At 43.3% G+C, this 24,314-nt stretch overlaps 4 protein-coding genes and 1 long non-coding RNA gene across 8 annotated transcripts in view; 4 read left to right on the top strand and 1 right to left on the bottom strand.

Annotated features, from left to right (window-relative positions):
• The first annotated feature begins 266 nt into the window (after positions 1 to 266).
• Positions 267 to 5,420, top strand: LOC131136079 (protein transport protein Sec61 subunit alpha-like 1). The gene is made up of 12 exons (XM_058082581.1): positions 267 to 433; positions 1,166 to 1,233; positions 1,312 to 1,377; positions 1,462 to 1,540; positions 1,728 to 1,859; positions 1,969 to 2,078; positions 2,292 to 2,445; positions 2,519 to 2,679; positions 3,720 to 3,917; positions 4,016 to 4,207; positions 4,297 to 4,373; positions 4,452 to 5,420. Exons 1-12 carry the CDS (start codon positions 427 to 429, stop codon positions 4,636 to 4,638), a joined length of 1,431 nt encoding a protein of 476 aa, XP_057938564.1. The 5' UTR covers positions 267 to 426; the 3' UTR covers positions 4,639 to 5,420.
• Positions 5,421 to 5,841: 421 nt separating this feature from the next.
• Positions 5,842 to 8,119, top strand: chchd4a (coiled-coil-helix-coiled-coil-helix domain containing 4a). The gene is made up of 3 exons (XM_058082593.1): positions 5,842 to 6,027; positions 6,285 to 6,383; positions 6,726 to 8,119. The coding sequence occupies exons 1-3, from the start codon at positions 6,006 to 6,008 to the stop codon at positions 7,070 to 7,072; spliced, it is 468 nt and encodes a 155-aa protein (XP_057938576.1). The 5' UTR covers positions 5,842 to 6,005; the 3' UTR covers positions 7,073 to 8,119.
• si:dkey-202e22.2 (netrin-4) lies at positions 8,049 to 13,997 on the bottom strand. Its single transcript, XM_058082570.1, has 10 exons — positions 13,395 to 13,997; positions 12,097 to 12,539; positions 11,714 to 12,028; positions 11,283 to 11,409; positions 10,171 to 10,359; positions 9,888 to 10,104; positions 9,690 to 9,820; positions 8,632 to 8,700; positions 8,383 to 8,553; positions 8,049 to 8,302 (listed from the first exon to the last, which is right to left on the bottom strand). Exons 1-10 carry the CDS (start codon positions 13,495 to 13,497, stop codon positions 8,166 to 8,168), a joined length of 1,902 nt encoding a protein of 633 aa, XP_057938553.1. The 5' UTR covers positions 13,498 to 13,997; the 3' UTR covers positions 8,049 to 8,165.
• On the top strand, positions 11,223 to 15,422 carry LOC131136095 (uncharacterized). Its single transcript, XR_009131687.1, has 3 exons — positions 11,223 to 11,382; positions 12,113 to 12,382; positions 15,039 to 15,422. It is a non-coding gene; the product is annotated as an uncharacterized LOC131136095 (long non-coding RNA).
• A 5,724-nt stretch (positions 15,423 to 21,146) lies between these two features.
• dnah1 (dynein, axonemal, heavy chain 1) overlaps positions 21,147 to 24,314 on the top strand; it is a 63,692-nt gene continuing 60,524 nt past the window's right edge. For 3 of the 4 annotated variants that reach the window (XM_058079459.1, XM_058079478.1, XM_058079493.1), the window contains exons 1-6: positions 21,147 to 21,477; positions 22,808 to 23,005; positions 23,083 to 23,143; positions 23,264 to 23,438; positions 23,517 to 23,652; positions 23,736 to 23,868. In XM_058079459.1, coding sequence (XP_057935442.1) covers positions 22,829 to 23,005; positions 23,083 to 23,143; positions 23,264 to 23,438; positions 23,517 to 23,652; positions 23,736 to 23,868 — 682 coding nt within the window. In that variant the 5' untranslated portion in view covers positions 21,147 to 21,477; positions 22,808 to 22,828. Of the gene's footprint in view, positions 21,478 to 21,518; positions 21,537 to 22,807; positions 23,006 to 23,082; positions 23,144 to 23,263; positions 23,439 to 23,516; positions 23,653 to 23,735; positions 23,869 to 24,314 lie in introns of those variants that run through there. The other variant, XM_058079468.1, reaches the window with a different exon arrangement.

The raw sequence follows: 24,314 nt of genomic DNA, 5'->3' as shown, positions 1-24,314 counted from the left end.
GTACCGGTCCTTGTCCACATCATCGGACTGAGCCACAGCTCTTCTTCGCAGGTTAGTCGCGGGTCACACACGGAGTGTTTATTGCTTAGTCTGGAGTAGCGCGCCCTCTAGAGGCTCGGCGACTTCCACGCCAAAAACTACATTTCAGTTGTACAAAAGGCAACACAATGCACATTTATGAATGGCATTGACATTGATGGAATTTAATTTAATTTGTATTTGTAATTGTAGAGTTGTTGTGTGCTCATAGCGTGTGTTTCGTGTGTGTGTCCCGGAGAAGTGACGTGTGTTTAGCGGCTGGTGTGGTGACGTGTCTCTAATGCTCGTTCTTTTCTAAGGGAGCTGCTGGATGGAGCCACACTGACTCCACAGAACACTCTCAACTGGAACCACTACTAACTCACCGGGAGACGGCCAAAGGATATAATGGGAAGTAAGTGCGAATTCTACCTTTTTATTCTTAATTCAGATGTTGATTCAGGGGGTTAGCTTTGCAATTGTCATTTTCCAGCAGTTTTAAACGTAAGAGGATCGGCGGCAAGCTAATTGGCTAACACTGTCTCTGTAGGTGGCAAGTTGAGCTAGCTTATAACGGGGCTAATTTGAAGTTTATAACAACCTTCTCCACAATGTTTAACCTATTTAGAATACCTCATGGCCTGAGGCACTTGCGAATTTCTTTATTATTTCCCGACGTCGATTTTTCCTCGTTTTGAAATCATTTGCTGATCATGTTTGTGATTGGATGCTAGTTAGCCACAAGCTAACATTCACTGACCAAAAAGTCTCGGACATTATAATTTAACGGCAGATACAGACAACTAGAAGTTGAGTTTTCTTGCTCTTTTTTAATGGTGTATTTCCCTACAAGTTGCACTAAAGGGACTTAGTACGTCACTGACTATCTAATATGGTGAACCACGTAAGCAAACGGGTCAATGGTTTTCTATAGTATGTATTTATTATACAATAATAGTTTTGTTGTTGTTCTTTCGTGTTCCGACGGCATGAGAAACAGTGCACCTCTGCAGACTTTTCTCGATAAATTGTCATATTTGGTTTGCGTGAGAGCCGCTCGGTTAGTGATGACGTAGCATGGAAGGTTATATAAAAATATAAGCCTTGCATACAATAAGACCTCACTGTGGTGTGTTTTGTTTTGCAGTTAAGTTTTTGGAAGTCATCAAGCCGTTCTGTGCGGTTCTACCAGAAATTCAGAAACCAGAAAGAAAGGTAAAGCTATCATCCTCGTGTATTGCAAATATGATGTGTACGTACATATATGTGAAATGTTGTCTTCTATTCTCACAGATTCAGTTTCGAGAAAAAGTACTATGGACCGCCATCACGCTCTTCATTTTTCTGGTGTGCTGCCAGGTTAGTATCTGGCAACCTCACTAAATGGCTGCAATGTCTTTTTTTTTCTTCTAATATTTCCCAATTTCCCCCCTTTTTATTTAGATTCCTCTCTTTGGCATCATGTCATCAGATTCGGCAGATCCCTTCTACTGGATGAGAGTAATTCTGGCGTCCAACAGAGGTACTTTTGCGAAATATTATGATGGATATGTCGCATTATCTTTTAAAGATTTCCTGGCTTTTTATCAGTTGTGACGTAATCTCATTATCACATATATTAGGTCATAGGCCAAGCGGAGTAGGGGGTTGTATGCTTTGTCTGTGCTACACGTGTTGACAACGTGTCACACTTGTGTTTTGTTGTTCAGGTACTCTGATGGAGCTGGGTATCTCGCCCATCGTCACCTCAGGCCTCATCATGCAGTTGCTTGCCGGTGCCAAAATCATTGAGGTGGGAGACACTCCCAAGGACCGCGCTCTCTTCAATGGTGCTCAGAAGTGTAGGTGTCCTCATGGGCTATTTTTAGAATGACGCAGGAACATCAGCTTAACAAGATTGTAAAACACCAATTGTTCATAATATATGTATTTTAATGTATTTTTTTACAGTGTTTGGAATGATCATTACCATTGGGCAGGCAATCGTATATGTCATGACTGGCATGTATGGTGACCCCTCAGAGATGGGTGCTGGAATATGCTTACTCATCATCATTCAGGTGAATAAATAATGTCTATGTCCCTTACTGAGGCTGCCAAAACAATTCACTAATCCTATCAGAGGTCAGACAGGAGGGCCTACAAACTTGCCAATGGTGATTAATCATGATTAGTTTGTAAACTGATTAATTTGATTAAAAAATTTTTGTCATTTGCACAGCCCTAATTAGTTTGCGTAACTTCATGTTACTGAAACAGTGTCTGTTGTTTAGCTCTTTGTTGCAGGTCTGATTGTTCTGCTGCTAGATGAGCTTCTCCAGAAAGGCTACGGTCTGGGCTCTGGTATTTCCCTCTTCATTGCCACCAACATCTGTGAGACCATTGTCTGGAAGGCCTTCAGCCCGACCACCGTCAACACGGGCAGAGGTGCGGCCAATGACAGCGCCACGGCCTTGTCAAGATGTGAAAGCTGTGAGCTGAACTACTTCTGTTTCTTCAGGTACTGAGTTCGAGGGCGCCATCATTGCTCTTTTTCATCTGTTGGCCACACGCACGGACAAAGTGCGTGCCCTCCGAGAAGCTTTCTACAGGCAAAACCTGCCCAACCTCATGAACCTCATTGCAACAGTCTTTGTGTTTGCAGTGGTCATATACTTCCAGGTGAGCACTCAGTTTCTGTGTCTTTCTATATCAAAAATGAGCAGCTGTGAAACAATGCAAAATGTACAGATGGCTTGTGTAGTGAACGTTGCAGGCCACATTTGGTTAAAAAAATTGTGTTTATATATTGGGGGCATCCAACAAAAAGACATACTTGCTCACGGTGCAACAAAATGGCAAGGTACTGCATCACATAAATCAACAGCTAAGCGCCAAACATAACACATAACTTTAAACTCTTAGTTCCAAATGCCCACAAGGCATGCTGGGTAGTCCAGCTGCAACAACAGTATGTACTATGAACCGTAAAACATTGGATATCAAGCGTATGTTAGCTCGTCTTTCTATACTTGACCTCCTTAACATCTTCAGCAAAACTAGCAAAAATGCGACAAACAGCTGCAAAATGCTGGGAGAGAGTACACAAACTACCCAGCATGCCTTGTGGGGGAAAGGTTTTTATTTTTTTTATTTTTTTTATTTTATTTTTTTACTTTTTTACATCGTATAGATATTTTTTGTTTGTTTTTTTACTGACTTTTTTGGTCAATCAGGTGTGCCACAATAGCACAGTCATATTGCTGGCTGCAGTTTCCATGTTGGAGGTTTAAAAAAAAAAAAAAAGGAATTTCAAAATGCCCGGTGGGCCGGATTAAGGCGTTTGGCGGGCCTGACGTGGCTCACGGGCTGCAGTTCGCGCACCCCTGTCCTAGAGGCAGTGACTATATATACTATAGCCATGTCAGAGTGATTACATGACAATCATTCTATGACCCTGTCACACTGCATAGGTGTTGATATTGCAATCCCCAAAAATGTATACAACAAAACACCTGCTTTATTAACAAGTTAGGGAACAGGTATGGTACCTTGTGAATGGGAGTTTGAAGTTTTGTGCAATCAAAGTATTGGTCGAATTCCAGATTATAGTATGACAGGCTCTTCCACTCTATGTATTTTGTATTTACCCGCATTGGAAATATATGTTTCTAATGTAGTGAAGTAAAATAAGATGAAAATGTCTTTTTGACTTCCAACAGGGCTTCAGGGTAGATCTCCCCATCAAGTCTGCACGCTATCGCGGCCAATACAACACCTACCCTATCAAACTGTTCTACACCTCCAACATCCCCATCATCCTGCAGTCGGCCTTGGTGTCCAATCTGTACGTCATCTCCCAGATGCTCTCAACACGGTTCAGCGGAAACTTCCTGGTTAACCTCCTGGGAACTTGGTCTGTAAGTGGAAAAATGTGACCTCTGGTCTTTTAATCCTAAATGAGGAGTGAAGTTGGACTGGTTTTACGTGTTAAATTTATATTTTCATTCTTATCTAGGACACATCCAGTGGTGGACCAGCTCGGGCCTACCCAGTGGGCGGCCTCTGCTACTACCTGTCTCCTCCAGAGTCATTCGGTTCTGTTCTGGACGACCCTGTCCATGCCGTCATATACATTGTCTTCATGCTTGGCTCATGTGCCTTCTTCTCCAAGACCTGGATTGAAGTCTCTGGATCCTCTGCCAAAGATGTATGCTTTGTTTACATGTGTGCAACTTGACTTTTTCCATAGCACTTCATTATTAAACTTTAGAATATCGTGGTTTTTTTGCATGTCAGGTGGCCAAGCAGCTGAAAGAACAGCAGATGGTGATGAGGGGACACAGAGAGACCTCCATGGTGCATGAGCTTAACAGGTGGGAATTAGCTTGGGAAATGTGCTTCCAGATGTATTTTCAACATAATTACATTTCATAAATTCTCTCCCTTTGCAGGTACATCCCCACAGCTGCTGCCTTTGGTGGCCTTTGTATAGGAGGACTATCTGTCATGGCTGACTTCCTAGGAGCCATCGGTTCCGGTACAGGAATCCTCTTGGCTGTAACCATCATCTACCAGTACTTTGAGATCTTTGTCAAGGAGCAGAGTGAAGTGGGAAGCATGGGAGCACTGCTCTTCTAGAACATGCCGACTCTGCCATACACAACATTACACACAGATCGTCCATACCGCATCACTTCTGTTTCATATTTTTTGCACAATCCGTTGATTGTGCAGCTGGAATAGATCATTTTACCCCTCTTTTTGTCTCTTCGGCTTTGCAAAGAGTCTTTTTCTTCCCCCTTCCAAGCTTTGCTCAAAGTATTGCCTCCATTTCTTCCGCTATTACCCATCAACCTGCAGGCTGCCTGACTTCCCTCTTGACTGTTTGGTCAGCTGAAGAATCCCTCAACGCACCTCATTGTGGTGCTGGCTTTGACTCACCTCGGCCATTTTTTCACTGTAGCATGTTGAACGAACACTAAGTAAGACACAATATTTTGAGGGAGAGTGTTCAAAAAGATGTCATGTTCGTCACAGGCAGCAATCAACTTTTCTAGAGGTTTATTACCGGGATGCAAAGAGTATAAACAAAATATACTCGTAGTCCTGGTAAGGTTTCTGTTTTATCTCCACAAGTTGTCCACATTTGTTGATATTTTCAATAATGGACTGTTTATATTAATTCTGTTCTTTAGGTAGGACGCAGTATTTTGTGTCCTATATCAGTGGCTGGTAAAGGAACGTGATGGTGTGTGATGTCTTGCTCTTTCATTCCTAGACTGAATCGCTGCACAAAAACTGCCGGGGTGGTCGTTGCCGGGGCGGGGTTTGACATGGATGCAAAAAGGGGGGTTCATTTTGGTTTTTACTCTTATGTAACAGACATAATTGTGTTATTAAAAAAATGTTTTTTTCCAACACTTGGGAATTGAGTATTTGTCTTTCTTATTGTCATTTTTAAGCAACCTGTTTTGAACATGAAATCAGTTGTTTTTTGCTGTTACTCATCCGGAACTTGACATGTTTCCAAATTAACATACAGTGACAGATGTCTTCCACTAGGGGTCTCTGAATATACAGTTGTAAGAAACTTCATTAGGAAACACAAATGTCATGGCTGCGCTATTTACGTTAGGTGTACGACTTGTACGTAATACGCGCAACATTTTACGACCACTTCCGTGCAGCTGTCGCTAAATAAATAGCGGGCATCACCCCTAGTTTCATTAAAGCCATAAAGATATGATACCGAACTCAAGTAAATAAGCTTTCATTACAGAAAACACAAGGAGTCTATATTAATATTGGACAGTATCGGAGACTGTAGCGATTAGAATAAGAGATATGTGACGTCATCACAGTGCGCCGTTCAGTAGGTCATAGGGTTTTACGGCTCCCCAGCCGGATTGTCCGATGAAATACTCTCAGTTGTTGAGTATTTTATCTCAGGCTGACCACATTTTACCTGTGTGGAGGATATTCGACGGACACAAACGGCGACAGTCATGTCGTATTGCAAGCAAGAAGGTAATTTAGACATTTCATTCATTTGAGCGCGTGTCTGCAATGTCACCGTGCGTGCTGCCATGCTAGGCTAACTTTCTTCAACTTGATGCTATCTGAGTCGTTGACTGACTTTTAACATTTGTTTGTTTTTGTCCCCTTAAATTGAAATGAACATGTCCATGTCTAGTTGGTAGTTACAACAATGTTTTGCCTCAGGAGTACTCGCTGAAGTAGTACTTGTTTTCAACTGCTTGTTAAATGTCTCGTTTTTATTCCAGGGAAAGATCGCATCATTTTTGTGACCAAGGAGGACCACGAGGCCCCAAGCAATGCTGAGCTGGTTGCAGATGATCCCAATGATCCATATGAAGAGCAAGGTTGGTCATTTAATGTGTGAATAAAACAAATGTTCACATCTTAAGTCCAAAAATGTCATTGTAAGATACACTATTGCAATTGGTATCATTACGTCTGTTTTTTTGGTTGACTTTTAACTGGAATGGTATGAGGAACTTGGAAACTCCGGGTGGGATATTTCCTATTTCCCTGTAGCCTGGAACACAGCCATATGACAGTACAAGAGTTAACAGGATTTCATAATCATAATAGTCATTAAAATGATGTGGAAAAATAGTAATACATCTATAATTAGTCAAATATAAATCCCTTGAAAACAGTAGAATATCCATATACCACTGTCTGGTGTCTTGTGTCTGCAGGCCTCATCCTGCCCAATGGGGACATCAACTGGAACTGTCCATGCCTTGGCGGAATGGCCAGCGGGCCTTGTGGCTCTCAGTTCAAGGAGGCCTTCTCATGCTTCCACTACAGTACGGAAGAAGTGAAGGGCTCGGAGTGCATCGACCACTTCCGGAACATGCAGGAATGCATGCAAAAGTTCCCCGAGCTCTATCCTCAGGAGGAGGAAGAGAAACAAAGCTCCAATCAACCAGACGCCGACTCTGGTTCTGACTCTGCCGCCGCCCCGACTGAGGGCTCTGCCTTATCACAAGAAACAGACTCTGCTCCAACAAGCTCAGCTACAGACAATCAGGATGCCAGCTAAGATTAGCCTGTCGTCATCCACGGGCTCATTAAATCTCACTTTGTAAGCACTGCACAGCATTCCAGCTCTGGGTTGCCCTTCTTGTGCAGTGGGTGGCATGTATGGGTGGTATTTGCATGGCACCAGAATGCTGAGAAACAGGAAATAATGTAAGATATCGGATGGTTATGGTTTTTGACTGCAGCACTTGTGGTTATTAAGGTTCACTGTGTGTTCAGATCTGCATTTCTTATGCTTATTGATGGACTATTTTGTCCGGGTACATGGAGCAAAAAGAAAACGGGAGGATTCTCACGTTTTCTTCAACAAATCTAATCGCTCATCCTTACAGTTTCTAGAACGTATTGTCCTTCAAAACATTTCCATATGAGCGTACTTGTGTGACCTATTCATGTTCTTCCTCTGCTGCCAGCGTTAGAGTTTCAACTAGCAGTCCATTACCAAAATAATGAATTTATGGAAAGTACAAATACTTTATGAGTGTATTAGTCATACATAAAGGCTGGTTCAGTTTTAATTTATACAGCATTGGCCATCCGGTGTCAACATACTAAAACGAGTGAACCATTTATAGCCTTACAATTCAAAGTATCCCTGTTATGGTTCCTGGAAGTATATTATATTTAATGAAAATGAATAATGTGTATTATCATAGCTGATCTGCGTGCTTGTGCAAGTACTACCTACCTACCTACATTAAAGCCGGATGATTGACTTAAATGAACACACAAATCAGGACTTTTCAAAGGTTTTGCTCTCTCCGTGATACAAAGGGAGACCTGGCCATTGGGAAATATTCAGGACCATCGTCTTTGTCTGCTGCTCATTGAACAACCATGTTGGCCGGGCAGTCATTTATGAAGAATTAAACTAAGTTGCTGAAACAACTCCTGCTTGTCCCCCTTCCGTCGCTTTGCTTTCTCTCGCAGCCTCCCAGTGGGTCACTGTAAAAGTATTGCCAGACTTATGCAGCCACGCAAATATTACATTTATTTCATTCTTTCATGTCCGCATTGCTGTTTTCCAGTTTAGTGACCTAGAGTGCTGGTGATTTAACTCCCCGTGTGGTCTTTTTGAGTCTCTTCTATGTCAATCACGAGCATCCGCTTCTTAGGCCCTCTGTTATGAGAAGGCCCAGTCTGGGTGTCCAGGGGACCACCGCACTCTGCAAAGTGACCAGCAAACGGCCCGTGGAAGCCTCTTCTGGTCCTGCAAGAAGGTACTCCATACCTATAAAGGAAAACACTGGTCATTATTCTAACTTGTACTTGATGTCGTCAATATGCTATAAGTGCATATACAGCATTTGCCTGGGTTTAGGATCGGACAGGTGCACCCACGACTGGTCCAGGACACGGGAAAGATGCTGACTGTTCCCAAACTCAGTGCCACCACACCTGATCGTAGGACCTTGCGTACTTTGACCTGCACTTCAGCATGGCTGCCTTTGTCGTGAGCTGACACCACGCTCGCCTTCATCACTGTCATAATGACACCGGTTCATCGTAACGTGAGTACACTCAAAATTGTTTCCAGGAATACTGTACATTCTTTCTTACCATAGTCGTGTCGGATCTTGCAGAGGTCAGACGTACTTCTCAGCTTTTTCTCCTTACAGATGCACTTCCCTATGCGCACATGTAATGGGTTATTTTAGCTACTGTATGTGTTGACTAAGCAGTTATGTAACGCTATAGGCGACATGGTGACATTACACTGCTGTAACTCTAGAAATAGAGCTGTTTTTTTCATGGAACATTGTTGTATATGGCTAAAAGTAACATATTGTGCTCCATTTCTGTACTGTTTTAGCTGTTTAAAATGGAATGGAATGGAATGGCCTTTATTGTTATTATACAAGATGTACAATGAGATTGGAGAGCTTCTACTTTCAGTGCAGTAGTCAAGTTAAAAAAAAAAAAGTATACAAAAAGTGGAGTAAAAAAAGACAATTTAACAAGATATCCAAAATATACACATAATATTGCGCAGGAGCATATGCAGGAGCAGATATATTAATTGTAGTGCAATGATAAATGGGTCTTAGTGCTTAGTGCTTTGGAGAGTCCATCTTGCTTGTTCTGTTTAGATATTATTTTGCTCCTTTTCATTCATTCATTTTCTACCGCTTTTCCTCACGAGGGTAACGGGGGGGTGCTGGAGTCTATCCCAGCTGTCTTCATGCGAGATGCGGGGTACACCCTGGACTGGTCGTCAGCCAATCACAGGGCACATATAGACAAACAACCATTCACACTCACATTCATACCTATGGACAATTTGGAGTCACCAATTAACCTAGCATGTTTTTGGAATGTGGGAGGAAACCGGAGTACCCGGAGAAAACCCATGCATGCACGGGGAGAACATGCAAACTCCACACAGCGATGGCCGAGGGTGGAATTGAACCCTGGTCTCCTAGCTTTGAGGTCTGCGCGCTAACCACTCGACCGCCGTGCTGCCCATTTTGCTCCTTTTTTAAATACTATAAAAGTTTCTCTTGCTTTAACTTTTTATACATATCATTCAATATTAAGCAAAGTGGTGTAAAAATGCATATATTTTTTGTATGGTGACTAATGTAAATGTCTATTGTCTTCTGTAGTTTTGAACATACCTGTGGAGTGCAGTGCAGATACGGCCTGTTCTTTTGGCCAGTGTGCCTCCTCTTCATCCATAAAGAAATGAGACTCCAAAGCAGGGATTCTTCCACCCACTGGTACGTTGAACACCTGATTATTTGGGTGTCTGCAAGACCCGTGTATCATTTAGAAACTAGATTTTTCCTGTCGTGTGTCAAGTCTTAAAAGCTCACCTGTTTAGACACTGCCCAGTGGTGGGATTACAGTTGTTAGGGCAAGCACAGGCTTTGCACCCTTCCTCTCCAAAGCCCCAATACCCGGGCAAACAGCGCGTGCAGCTTGTGCCTCCGACGCCGGATTTACACTTGCACTGTCCACTGCGAGGGTGGCACCAATGGCCCTCCTCTCCAGGACTTGGACGTGAGGAACCTTGAGGGTCACACCAGCAGCCTGACAGACAAGATATATAGATTAAAAAAATTCTCTTGAAAATATGTATTACAAATGATTATTTACGTTGGCAAGTGAGTGGAGAGCTGATGGGTAGAGTCGGGTGACGGCGGTAGCCCCGACGGCACCGTTGGCACCTGCGGCCGTAGGTGTTATGTCTGCAGTTATGACACACGCCGCCGCTGATACCCCCGGTGGAGAGCCACACTCTCTGGGAGAAGTGACAGCTATCTGCGTGACCGTGACACTCGCACTCTGGTGTCGCATACATGCCATGACAGAGACACAAAGTCAGGATGACAAAGAAGTTTAGTTGTACAGATATTTTTTTTCTATCATTGTTCAATACATTCCACCCTCGGCCATCTCTGTGGGGAGTTTGCATGTTCTCCCCGTGCATGCGTGGGTTTTCTCCGGGTACTCCGGTTTCCTCCCACATTAAAAAAAAATATGCTAGGTTAATTGGCGACTCCAAATTGTCCATAGGTATGAATGTGAGTGTGAACGGTTGTTTGTCTATATGTGCCCTGTGATTGGCTGGCCACCAGTCCAGGGTGTACCCCGCCTCTCGTCCGAAGACAGCTGGGATAGGCTCCAATACCCCCTACGACCCTTGTGAGGAAAAGCGGTAGAAAATGAATGAATGAATGAATGAATATAATATATAGGCTGCATGGCGGATGAGTGGTTAGCACACAGGCCTCACAGCTCAGAGTTCAATTCCACCTTCGGCCATCCCTGTGTGGAGTTTGCATGTTCTCCAGTTTCCTCCCACATTCCAAAAACATGCTAGGTTAATTAGCGACTCCAAATTGTCCATAGGTATGAATGTGAGTGTGAATGGTTGTTTGTCTATATGTGCCCTGTGATTGGCTAGCGACCAGTCCAGGATGTACCCCGCCTCTCGCCCGAAGACAGCTGGGATAGGCTTCAGGACCCCCCGCGACCCTCGTGAGGAAAAAGCAGTAGAAAATGAATGAATGTTCAACACATCCCAGATAATGTCAACCTTGTTTGGGACACATTTGTATTACTTTTGTACTTCTCACAACCTCTAGAGGGCACATTTGCATCTGGTATTATAAAAGTTTACTACCCTCCTCAGTAATGTGACAACTTTTTCTGACGGAATCGCTTTATTCTTTCTATTTCTAGGATGGTCGTCCGTGATCACTTACTCTGGCATGGGTTTGCATCTCCGCTGCTGCCGTTAGCGGGCCTCCACGGACGGTCATTGTAGAGCGACGCACACTTCTCACAGTGGTAGCCAGCTGTGTGGTGAGTACACACGCACCGAGCAGACACCTGTAAGGCACATGGAGGGATTGTCAGTAACCTGCACTGTCTAGAGAAGCACATTAAATAACGACCAGTCACAGCGTTATGTACGTTATAATATCTATATCACAAATGATAGTTGAACCTTCAGGTGACTGAGTGAAAGGAACCCAGTATATCATCAGACATGATGCCACATTTTATAAAAGGTTACATGCATAAAGTATACAGTACAGTGAACCTTCGGTACGACTGCAATGACACACAAGACACCGACCCAACAATGAAGATGCAATTTCCCCCTTAGCATATTCTATGAAAAGCTACTCACCATGTTACTGTCCTGCTGTGTGTTGTGGCTGCTGTGGAGTGGAATACAAAACTCAGCATGTCCATGACACAGACAAGTCCCTTTTGCCAGAAAATTATAAATGGCATAGGTGCTCGTTGAGGCTCGTTGTTCTGCGGGTGTTTCTGAATCAAACATGGACTGCGGTTTGTCCTTTGGGGGTTGCCGCAGGGGAGGGCATGTTTGAGCTTTCAGCAGTTTAATTCGGAGGTTGGTGAGGGTCAGATATGCAAGAGCTTCTGGACTGTACGGGTCCAGAATGATATCACTGCCGGGGTCCAGTATCCGTAATATCACCTTGGAAGAGACAGTGCACGAGTTGGGAGTCTGACTGCTCAAATCATGCCACGTTTTGTACATCTTACCTCCCCACCGCTGCAGGGTTCAGCACTGCTGTAACGGGACGTACACAAAGAGCCAGGCTGATTAAAATCATCGGGCAAACCAAACTCCATGCTACAGTTGTGTGCAAACACCTTAAGAACATCCCAGGATTTGCCAAAGTCAGTAGATCGTTCAACGACCATGGCGGCAGGCCGCGGTGAGCGGAACAACACAACCACATGGGACAGACAGAACTGTGTTTCCAGGTCCAGATGGATCTCATCATGTCCCGCTTCTACAATGGTCCCTGCACTGGATTCCCACCAGGTATTTGGATGCAAGAAAGGGTCATCAGTCATGTGACTGGGTGGGTGGGGGCATGGTATGGTGGTGTTCCCGCAGCTGCCCGAGAGAGTGGTGAGGGCTCTGCTTGTAGCCAGGTTCCTAATAGGCGGACTGCAGGCATGGTCTGCACATCTGGAAACTGAAGCAGATGCACAGTCAGTGTGGCTTCATTATAATAAACCTCCATCCATTTTTCTCCGCGTATCTGGGTCCGGGTCGCGGGGGGCAGCAGTTTTTAGTAGGGAAGCCCAGACTTCCCGGTCCCCGGCCACCTCCTCTAGCTCCACCGGGAGGACACCAAGGCGTTCCCAGGCCAGCTGTGAGACATAATCCCTCCAGCGTGTCCTAGGTCTGCCCCGGGGGCCTTTTCCCGGCCGGGCATGCCCAGAACACCTCACCAGGGAGACGTCCGGGAGGCATCCGGACTAGATGCCCGAGCCACCTCAACTGACTCCTCTCAATGTGAAGGAGAAGCGGCTCTACTCTGAGCTCCTCACCCTAATAATAATAATAATATAATATAATAATAAACCTTCAGAACGGAAAGGCGCACGGTTGTTTTTGAAATTGTTTCCACCTATAAGTCATGTGATTCTTTGAGTTCAGGTTACATGCAGCCCATAATTCTTCCCCAATGGACTCTCGGGTTACCTTTTCATAGCGAGCGGCAGTGCGGCATTATCTATGACCTTTTACAGGACGTAAAAGCATACATGTGTAACTGAAGAACTACTATTATGAGAGAAGAAAGACTCCTTAGTAAATACACCACAAATATGACCATTTGCTCCCTTTGTTAAGATAATAATGCTTAGTTTTGATGGACAACGTCAGACATTTATTCATGAAAAATGTTCATTATTGTGGTGTAAAACCACACTGCATCATATGTACGGTGTTTACATGAGGTGGCCATTATCTTATAAACACAGCATAACGCAGTGCTACGCTACACCCCTCATTCACTTCACCCACATGAAATAGTGCACCTCACCTGCACGACCCCGTGTCACGACCACAAACACCCAGCTGAGCGCCAGTAGCATCCGTCGATCACCCTTCACCATCATCCTAAACGCTCTCACGCCTTTTTCCATTTTCGCTTTACAATCTCGATCCAGGAGGAGAAAAAAGCTCCAATATCATGATGAACAGACAAGAGCATTTCTTAGTTGATTACGCAATGTTTGTGCATAAGTAGTGTTGGGTGGGGTGAAAGCCTAAAGCCTTAAATATCAATACAAATGTGGACTAATTTAAAGCATCAGTAATGACATCAGTCATGTTCTTCTTCAGTAAGAATCCCAAACGCTCCTCATGAGAAACCACAAAATATTATCCAGATGAAGCGAAGAATCCAACGGGAAACTGAATAGATTGCGTACGAGTTGAGAGGCAGACAACAGTGTTGTCCTCCAGTCAGGTTCAAAGCTCTGCGCACTGAAGCGGAGGGAGCGCTCTATTTATCCACACAACCCACCCACTTAAAGTGTCTCCGCACACACCGTGGGGGGAAGGATATTGGAGAAAATCCACCTCAAAGTGTAGCGGCGTGTTAATGCACAGAGCCACTCTGATTCATGGCATTAGGTGTGGGCGATACTGTACTTTGATACCGGTCCAATATCAAGAAAATACAGGCCAATACTGCTATCGGCTCTCATTGAAATCCTTTGACTTTATGCCCGCAAACTTTTTTCTGTTTATGTAACAAAATAATAACCAATATTAACGTTACTGATATTTGCGTGGGTTTCCTCCCACGTTCCAAAAACATGCTAGGTTAATTGGCGACTCCAAATTGTCCATAGGTATGAATGTGAGTGTGAATGGTTGTTTGTCTATATGTGCCCTGTGATTGGCTGGCCACCAGTCCAGGGTGTACCCCCTCTCTCGCCCATAGACACCTGGGATAGGCTCCAGCACCCCCTGTGACCCTCATGAGGAAAAAGCGGTAGAAAATGAATGAATGAATACTTTTGGAGTGTTAAGTTGATGTGTGATGAATTTTGTGTTCTCAGTAAGATATAATGACCTCGTGCAAACAAAATAATAACCAATATAAACCCAATTAAAAAACAAAAGTGAAAAGTGTCAGTCTGACATCCTTGATATTAACGTTACTGATATTTGCGTGGGTTTTCTCCGGGTCCTGCGGTTTCCTCTCGCACTCCAACAACATGCTATGTTAATTGGCGACTCCAAATTGTCCATAGTGAATGTGAGTGTGAATGGTTGTTTGTCTATATGTGCCCTGTGATTGGCTGGCCACCAGTCCAGGGTGTACCCCGCCTCTCGCCCAAAGACAGCTGGGATAGGCTCCAGCACGCCCGCGACCCTCGTGAGGAAAAAGCGGTAGAAAATGAATGAATGAATGAATACTTTTGGAGTGTTAGTTGATGTGTGATGAATTTTGTGTTCTCAGTAAGATATAATGACCTTGTGCAAACAAAATAATAACCAATATAAACCCAATTAAAAAACAAAGAAGTGAAAAGTGTCAGTCTGACATCTTTGATATTAACGTTACTGATATTCGGATCGTTCGGCCCACCCTTACCTGGCAGCCACTGTGATCACAGTCAGTTCTTTTTCAGAGAAATGAGCTCTATCTGCTTCTGCTTCTCTTGTTTTTCAGCCGCACTAAATCCAAATTACGCGCCTCTTTGATGTCTAGCCGGAGGAAACCTGAGACGAGGATAAAAATAGTCCTTCGTGCAGCCTTATGGTGCATTGAGGCCCCAAAGTGATCTGACAAATGGAATTGGCTTTCCATCATCTGTATGTCTGGCTAATGGGATTAACGCTGTCAGTCTTCATCGTGGCAGCTGATAATAAACACATGCGATGCGGCGTCTAACCGTGCATTTTTGTATTCATTCTTGTAACCACACACATGGCTGACATATTCCACTCCCTCCTTTTACAAATAAACAACATGCCTTTTCAGTTTTATTGCTCAACCAGGAAAAGCAGGACCGCAGAACTGCGTTGGTTTCAAAAAATAGCAACAATAAATTTATACGAGCACAAAAGGACTAACATTGTTAAATAAAATCAGCTTTTAATATGATAATACTCAGAGAGGTATTCATTTATGACAGCGGTTGTATTGTTTGTGTGGTGGTTGTTTTGGTTATGTTATGAAATAATCAAAACGCGGCTTTAGTATACTTGAGAAGGCAACATGTATGCCACATTGTGCATTCATTCATTTTCTACCGCTTTTTCCTCACGAGGGTCACAGGGGTGCTGGAGCCTATCCCAGCTGTCTTCGGGCAAATACCGAATGTGAGTGTGAATGGTTGTTTGTCTATCACATGGCACATATAGACAAACAACCATTCACACTCATATTCATACCAAATGTGAGTGTGAATGGTTGTTTGTCTATATGTGCCATGTGATTTACACAGTCCAGGGTGTACCCCGCCTCTCGCCCGAAGACAGCTGGGATAGGCTCCAGCACAAAATGGACAATTTGAAGTCGCCAATTAGCCTAGCATGTTTTTTGGAACCCGGAGAAAACCCACGCATGCACGGGGAGAACATGCAAACTCCACACCGAGGGTGGAATTGAACCCTGGTCTCCTAGCTGTGAGGTCTGCGCGCTAACCACTAGCCCACCGTGCCGCCCCTAAGCGATGCAGATTAATTGAATTGTGGAATAAAATGATGAATCCCGTCATTTTATATACTATATTGCGCATCTGGAAAGTATTCCACATTTAATTATATGACAGACGTACGTACTCCAAAAGTGTTGTAGTATAACTGCCTCCAGGATATTTTGTGTGGGTTAATTGCAATCATTAGGGTTTGAGGTCCAGGTTTTCATCAGGGTGGAAAAGTGAGCTGTAAAATACTTTAAAAAGTCAACTGTATGTGGTCCAAAATGCAAAAACACGCTAAATTCTTAATTGGCTGTACAGTCACTAAGTGGTATTTTACCCAGCCCCAAAGTAATTAAGTTGTAAAATATATAAAGATGCGTTACATTCTTCTTTTTTTTAATAGTTTCTTTTATTGTTGAAGATGGCTCTTCATTGCAGCGCCCAACTGTGAGGGGTCAAATACCAGACAGGAGAGGTCGGAGGGGGGATCTCCTACCTGCCCCATGACTGCCTCTCTAATTGCTCCTCTTCCTCTCATTTACAAGGCTTAATGGGGGTTGGAGGTCAGTGAGCAAGGGTCAGATGAACAGTGACCGGCTCCACCCTTTTTTCCTCGTAATCCTCAGCGTTTGTTCACACTGCTCATACATGCGTGTATAAGAACGTGGTGTCACTCCAAGCATCTCCTGCGTCTTCTCTTGATGCATCCCCTTATGTCATGTGTTCTCCTCTGGATGTGGAGGATTAGTTGCCTGGATGTTAGGATCAGACCTTACATGTTTGGATATTTCTGAGATATACTTTTGGAGTGGAGTTTGCATGTTCTCCCCGTGCATGCGTGGGTTTTCTCCGGGTACTCCGGTTTCCTCCCACATTCCAAAAACATGCTAGGTTAATTGGCGACCCCAAATTGTCCATAGGTATGAATGTGAGTGTGAATGGTTGTTTGTCTATATGTGCCCTGTGATTAGCTGGCAACCAGAAGACAGCTGGGATAGGCTCCAGCACCCCTCGTGAGGATAAGCAGTCGAATGAATGAATGAATGTTCATGACCAACACACCACTAGTCACTACCACATTCCAAAAACATGCTAGGTTAATTGGCGACTCCAAATTGTCCATAGGTATGAATTTGAGTGTGAATGGTTGTTTGTCTATATGTACCCTGTGATTGGCTGGCCACCAGTCCAGGGTGTACCCCGCCTCTCGCCCATAAACGAGGCTCCAGCACCCCCCGCGACCCTCGTGAGGAAAAAGCGGTAGAAAATGAATGAATGAATGAATACTTTTGGAGTGTTAAGTTGATGTGTGATTAATTTTGTGTTCTCGGTAAGATATAATGACCTCGTGCAATCTCCAATGGGTTGACAAGCTGGTTGTGAGTGCATTGATACCTTGTGATTGGCTCCTGCCAAAGAAAGCGCTACCGTTTCTTCACTGACTCGCGAGAGGCACAGTATTTAAACAATTAGCAGTGGTTCTGAACTAAAGGAGATGTTACGAGCCTCCATGCGCGGATTTGTCGGTTTGTTTACATTGAGACATGGAAGTCTCAATCAGGAGGAGTAGTCTCTCGCTTAATTATAATTATAACGAATTATAACATTCTGTTGTCCCTAATTCAGTCCTTTGTTGTTTTCGCGTGACTGAAACTTAAATTTTTAAGATTAATTCATTCATTTTCTACCGCTTTTCCTCACGAGGGTCACAGGGGTGCTGGAGCCTATCCCAGCTGTCTTTGGGCGAGAGGCGGTGTACACCCTGGACTGGTGGCCAGCCAATCACAAGGCACATATAGACAAACAACCATTCACACTCACATTCATACCTATGGACAATTTGGAGTCGCCAATTAACCTAGCATGTTTTTGGAATGTGGGAGGAAACCAGAGTATCCGGAGAAAACCCACACATGCACGGGGAGAACATGCAAACTCCACACACAGAGATGGCCGAGGGTGGAATCGAACTCGGGTCTTTTAGCTGTGAGGCTTTTGTGCTAACCACTCGACCGACGTGTAGCCACAGTAGAATTTGTGGTCCCATTTATCACAGCAAGTCTTCCAGATTCTGTAAAACAGAACCAGACCACCACACTACCACCACCATATTTTGCTGTTGGTATGATGTTCTTTTTCCGAAACACACCTTCCAAAAAGTTCAACTTTCGTCACTTTTTCCACATAGGGCCATGTTGAATTGGATTTTTAATGCCCTTACAATAAAAAGTTCAATTTAAAAACTGTACCAGAGTTCACTTGCAATCTCGGACGGCTTGTTTAGTGACAGTAACCTGGTAGAACTTCACATTTGACCGAACCAAACACGAGTCTGAACAAACCCTTAAAATATTTTTGTTTGGTTTTTACTTTTTTATTAGCTTTGTGCTTTGCGTCTCGTTATTAGTTCCAGCTTCTCATGTCTCCTCCAATCATCTCTCACTCCACTCGTGGCCTGTCCAGGTGTGCTTCATTGTCTCATTAGTTTGTGTATATTTAGTTTACTAGTTTCTGTTGAGTCTTCGTTTCATGTGGTTGCTTGTTCCGTGATGCATATTGAATGTTCCTCACCTGCCTGCTGTTATACTCGATTATTGATTTTTTTCTGACACTCCATTGCCTTTGAAGTTCACACCATGTATAGGGTTTTGGAATAAGACTGCAAGATTTTTTTCAATCTATCATCTAACTATCATGTGCTGGGTCTTCAAGTCGATAAGAGATGATACCGACTGAGGTTTAAAATTAGCTACAGGCATGAACGGATGCACTGGTTTATGTTGGTTATATATATGCTGAATATTTTTACGACCCTCCTTCTAAACACCCCCATAGGAATCAAGCAAATGAAAGGGGGGCAAAAAAATCAAATGCAGGTGTTTGAAGTCCTGCAGGACTTTGCAGGGTTGGGATTGAAGTGTGCCCCCTCATCTGGCCATGTTATTGCTTTCTGGCACTTTTGAACTCATTAGCCGTGCTTTTTATTGGACTGCAAAGCATCCATCTGCGGTACATGACAGCAACTTCAATGCAGTACCAAACTTCTGGGATCGCTGCTGAAACTGTCAAAAATCTTAGTTTTAATGTAAAATGGTCGGCAACAAAACATCCATTGACTTTCCTCAAAGCACGCAATCAACTTTAAAAGAATATTGTGCATCAGTATCTTAGTGACTGTTAAAATACTCACAGGTGGTCTTGACATGTTTAAAGGATTAATGCAAAAAGGTTTTACGAGGCTTCAGCGGTAATAGAAAATTTCATTGCCGGTGTGCCAGTGCAAACATTTGATCACCCGTTGAGGGTGTGCCCACAATTGTGGTTTTCTGCAAAGGGGAAGTATAAATATGTTCTAAAGCTTTCCCAACAGCCTTGACAGTAAGTGGGAAATAAGGTTTTTTTGATCTGCTAACATCTGGTCTTCATAAGGAGCTAAATTTGGCAGCACACCCCCCGATGTCAACAATGGAAAATAGGTTTTGTATTCCCGAGACCTCACAACATCACAGCATTGCAAGAAACAGGAGAAAGCTGCTAATGTAAGGCTGAAATTATCAGGTGACGTTAAGCCTGCTGTTAAATGACTACCGGGTGGATCAAAGCTAGAACAAAAGCTGCATAGTTTGGAATCTGTTTCACTGCAAGCGTACAGTCAGGTACCATCATTGGCGGCGGCTTGCGCTGCCAACCAAACATTGCTTTAGGTCTCACCAGCTCATCACAGACTTGTGGTTCTTCTGTGGTTTGTCTTTGGAGCCTCCGTTGCCGGGAGGATGGTCTCACCGATTGAATCGATGCCATTAGTCATGTGTTAATCATTAATAAAAATGCTTTGACAGCATGCTTTCAGCGCTGACGCCACTCGGCTGTGATAATGTCATCAGATGTGGTTGATTTCAATGTTTAGGAAAGATTTCTTTTGGTTTGGGCTTCCTCGTTAGATGAGATCATTGTTTTGAGACCGAATCCAAGGGCCTCCGACATGTCAACAAGTGTATCTTGAGTAATGACCAATTACCGCACAGAATTTCGGTATCCATAGCATCCAAATCAAGCCACTCTTTGTATTTGGGCATTGCTCTTTGGCTCTGCCCTTGCCATAGAGTTCCCATAGAAGACATTTACCTCAGGTCTTTGTCATTTGGACCTCAACCAAAACATAACGCCTCCTCTAACTTAATCACCCACTTTCACACACCTTTTTGCTCCGCCCGACATAGCTTTTTCCTTATATGCAAGGCAGCATGTCCTTCACAAGGGACACGTGAGGCTTCAAACACATGAGACTGTTCATTTGTGCTTGGCTACCCAATCTCAGGTTGCTCTGATGCGTTTCAACTGAAGAGGCCAGGGGCAGGAGCAGGGGCTTGCAGTGCATGATGCCTGTGATCTTCATGGGAAACAGACAAGGTTGTGGTGCCCCTGTGACCCTGGAGTGTGGGGATCGCACGGGTCAGTCGGGCCCCCCCTCCTCCTCCCCTTACAGACACATTCACACTGTCATGAGTGTGAAAGGAACACAACAAAATCGAGCCCATGAACGTGTGCACTGGAGTCAGACATTTTTGTTTACACGCAGGCACATTTTTAAATGCAGTCGTATAAGTTCTTATTTTTAGGCCTTTCCATTCCACTTGATATTACATTTTTACATATCAGGTTATAGCAGTTACCATTTTAGGAAATACGGCATTCAAACTCTGCCAAACTTGTGATTTTTCCTCAAAGAAAATTAACTTTTTCTTCTCTAAAATAATTTTTTTTCCACAAAGAACACTCCTCATTCACTATAAGTTAGTAATAATTGATATATATGAGAAGTAATATGTACAGCACACATTTCAAGAAATGCTGCACACGTTTGACAGACAGTACGAATTGCCTGCGAGAAAATAAATGTCACAAACGGCAATCCTGTAATTTTATGGAATGAAAGATGACATATTAAGGAAAATATTGCATTATTATATATTAAAACTGGTTTATTTGGTCTCCAAAAATGTTGACAATATTGTTATCATTATAGTTGCCTTTCATTGAGGTTACTTTGTGCTTTCTTTTTAGTGTAATGTTGAGTTTTTTTGCAATATTTTGCATGGATGTGCATCACTTGCTAAATATTAAATGTCATATTATGTGTGAAGCATCTTAAAGCAAAGGTAAAAAACCTCGAGGTTGCATACCCAAATTCTACAGGCTGGAGAGCGGCACGTGACATCATCTCCATGGCAACCGTTGTCACGTTCAACTTTACCCACCACTGGTAAACTGAGATTTTCCACAGTTTAGTAAGGGAAAAAGAATGGGGGATTACATGCGGGGTTGTAAAGTTACTCTGCCTTAAAAGGTTAGGACCACACTATAAAGTCAATGATGCCGAAAGTGCGACTTTTTGCAGGCTTTTCTCCGGCAGACCTTCCCGTCATTCTTGTTCAGCGGAAGAGCTCACTCTAATCACTACAGGTATGCGCCCCATTTTTTAAAATGTACGAATGACGAGTATGACGTGCACAAAACGTTTGGTGAGCTACTTATCTATAGCGTGTGGCAATACTACAAGTTTTGGCATCGATCTGATATCGACTAATATAGGGACAGTATAATACCGGTGTATGCTAATACCTGTGTATGCTAATACCGATAGTTTTGACTTGACATATTTCAAGATTTAGAGATTGTACTCGGTGAAAATTAGTTTAATCAGAATAAAAACAGGACACAGTTAAGGTATTTTTATTTATATGATATAATACAACAATAAATATGAGTAAATATCATAATATAACTGTCATTGAGTACGCCCGTACATCACCAACGAGTTTTAGCTAGCATGATGTGTAGCAAGGCCATCTATGACAAAGCATGTTTACAAATAGCGACGTCATCGATTACGTTTCATGACGTCAACTTCTCGAAGCGGAAAATTTAAAATACACAGTCGGAACTCTTGTTTCGGGAGCCAAACAACGGTGACACAGACAAAAAAAGGGGATTGAAATTTTCACAAAATAAGACATGGACCACAGAATGTTGTGCTCGTGGCTTCACGTGATGTTTATGGCAGCCATCACCCAGCCGAGCCGCCTTCGTCCACACAAGTAGGGACGTCAGCAAAAACTTATACGAACGTAATACGACTTCACCCAAAACAACAAAAAATAAGGTATGTCAAATATTACAACTATTCTACCGTTAAAGTAACTAGCAATGTAAAACAACTTTGGCAGGTTATTGCCTATATCCAGCAAAGTAATGGTCATAATGATATTGATATACAGTCGCTGTGTCATCCACCACAGTTCTATATCACTGAAATAATAATAAACAGACTATTGTATCCAAAAACTATTGTGTCCCTAATGTATTAGCACCAAATTCTGCTTTTTAGGGGGACCTATTATGCCTTTTCCACCTCTCTCACCTATAAATGTAGTTAGAATGATGTATTCCCGTGTTAAACCGTGCCAAAGTTTCAGATAATGAGGTTTCCGCATTTGGAAGTGAGATTTGGGATGGCTGAAAACGCTCGGTTTCAAAAGGCGTGGTAAAACTGCCCCTTTGTGATGTCATCGTGGGGCGGGCTTCCTTATATGGTGCACTCTTTGGGCGTGTGACCAATCAGAGTGTCCGGAGGTGGGCCGAATGTGGAAAAAATTAAAACAGACTGTTTTGGCAGGAAGCAAAAGCTTTATGTGCGGGTTATTGTGTGTAGCTGCTCTATAGAAGACCACAACTCTTTGCAAAGGGTTGAAAAATGAGTATTTGATGTTATTTCCTTCTTTCTACACACCAGGTAATTCCATTTAAGCCTGATATGGAAGGTAAACATCTACCTGGTTCTGGGGCATCTACGCCCCGCTCATCCCAAAGATCTCCAGAATATAGACAAACAATTGGACGTCACCGGCAAGAGCTACCTCCTGAAAGAAAAGGTTCGAGGAATAAACAGAAGGGCCTCTACTCGGATGTCTTCACTACTCTAAGATGCAAGGTAAAAACCATTCACAATTTCAATCAACCAAAGCCATGTGAAATGCATCAGTCGCCATTGTGATATGCATCTGCTAGACTTCTGCAGAGGAAGCAGACACCCAGCAGCGGTCACCTACTAATTGTGATGCATCCCAAGGTAGGAACCAAAGACACTTCTTGTGCTCACAAAACTTGTCCATCCAGGACCACAGTGGAATCCTCATGAACTGAGCTGCTGTCCAATAATATCTACTCTTTTTTACTCATTTTTCTGCAGGCACAAGCTCACAGTCCCCGTTTGCACAATACATGTTTGATGACAAAGATTATTATGGGCCATGCTCAAAGGAATTACTCACATCATACTTCAGTCATGGTGGAGATACACCCAAAGTCCAGATGCCCTACAAAACCGTTAGTGGCAAAATCCCTCGTGATTTAAAAAAAGAGCGGTATGTACTACATTTGTGTAGTAAGGGATACTCTTATTCTGCTCCTCACTCACATACGATACAATGTGTTGTCCACAGATGTCGAAGAGAATACTTGAAGCTTAACTTTGAAGAACTTCTGGCGGAAAAAAATATTGACTCTAATCTTCTAATGCCACGTTGTTTGAGTAGTAACGATGAGCAGTCTCTTTTGTCACCCTACCTTCCACTCGAGGTGAGCCATGGCCACGTTGTGTTTGGATTTTTCAAAGTAAAACGTCACATTTTGGTGTATATTCTCAAATATTTTTCTCCTAGATATTTGACAATGAAGAGTTTGATTGTCGGACTGTAGAAGACTGGCTTTCTCTGGGAAAGCCTCAAGGATCACCTGATCGAAAACCAATTCCTGCAAAAGCGTTACTGCCAACAGATGACACAGTATTGTTGGGTAAAATGCGTGCAAAAATACACATTGTAAATCAGGGGTCTCAGGCTCAACTTAATTGGGGGCTGCTGGGAGTAGTATGGGTCAAGCATATCAAGTATTGCACTTTTTTTCATAGGTTGGCTGTTCCTGTGACTTATACTCCAGAGCGACTTATAAATTAATATATATATATAATTTCACAGACAGCCGCAAGAGGGCACTGCAGACTTTCACACTGATATCTATTTAGAACTTGCCTTCCAAGATGACTTAATGTCTGTTTTGGGCATTCATTTTCAGTGGGAACACAAAATTCATCACACATCAACTTAACACTCAATGAATACTCAAGTATTCATTCATTCATTCATTCATTTTCTACCGCTTTTTCCTCACGAGGGTCGCGGGGGTTGCTGGAGCCTATCCCAACTGTCTTCGGGCGAGAGGCGGGGTACACCATGGACTGG

The sequence above is a fragment of the Doryrhamphus excisus genome, chromosome 1, assembly GCF_030265055.1.
Source record: "Doryrhamphus excisus isolate RoL2022-K1 chromosome 1, RoL_Dexc_1.0, whole genome shotgun sequence".
Classification (NCBI taxonomy): domain Eukaryota; kingdom Metazoa; phylum Chordata; class Actinopteri; order Syngnathiformes; family Syngnathidae; genus Doryrhamphus; species Doryrhamphus excisus.
Note: the sequence above shows the minus strand (reverse complement) of the source record. Positions and strands in the feature narration are given on the sequence as shown.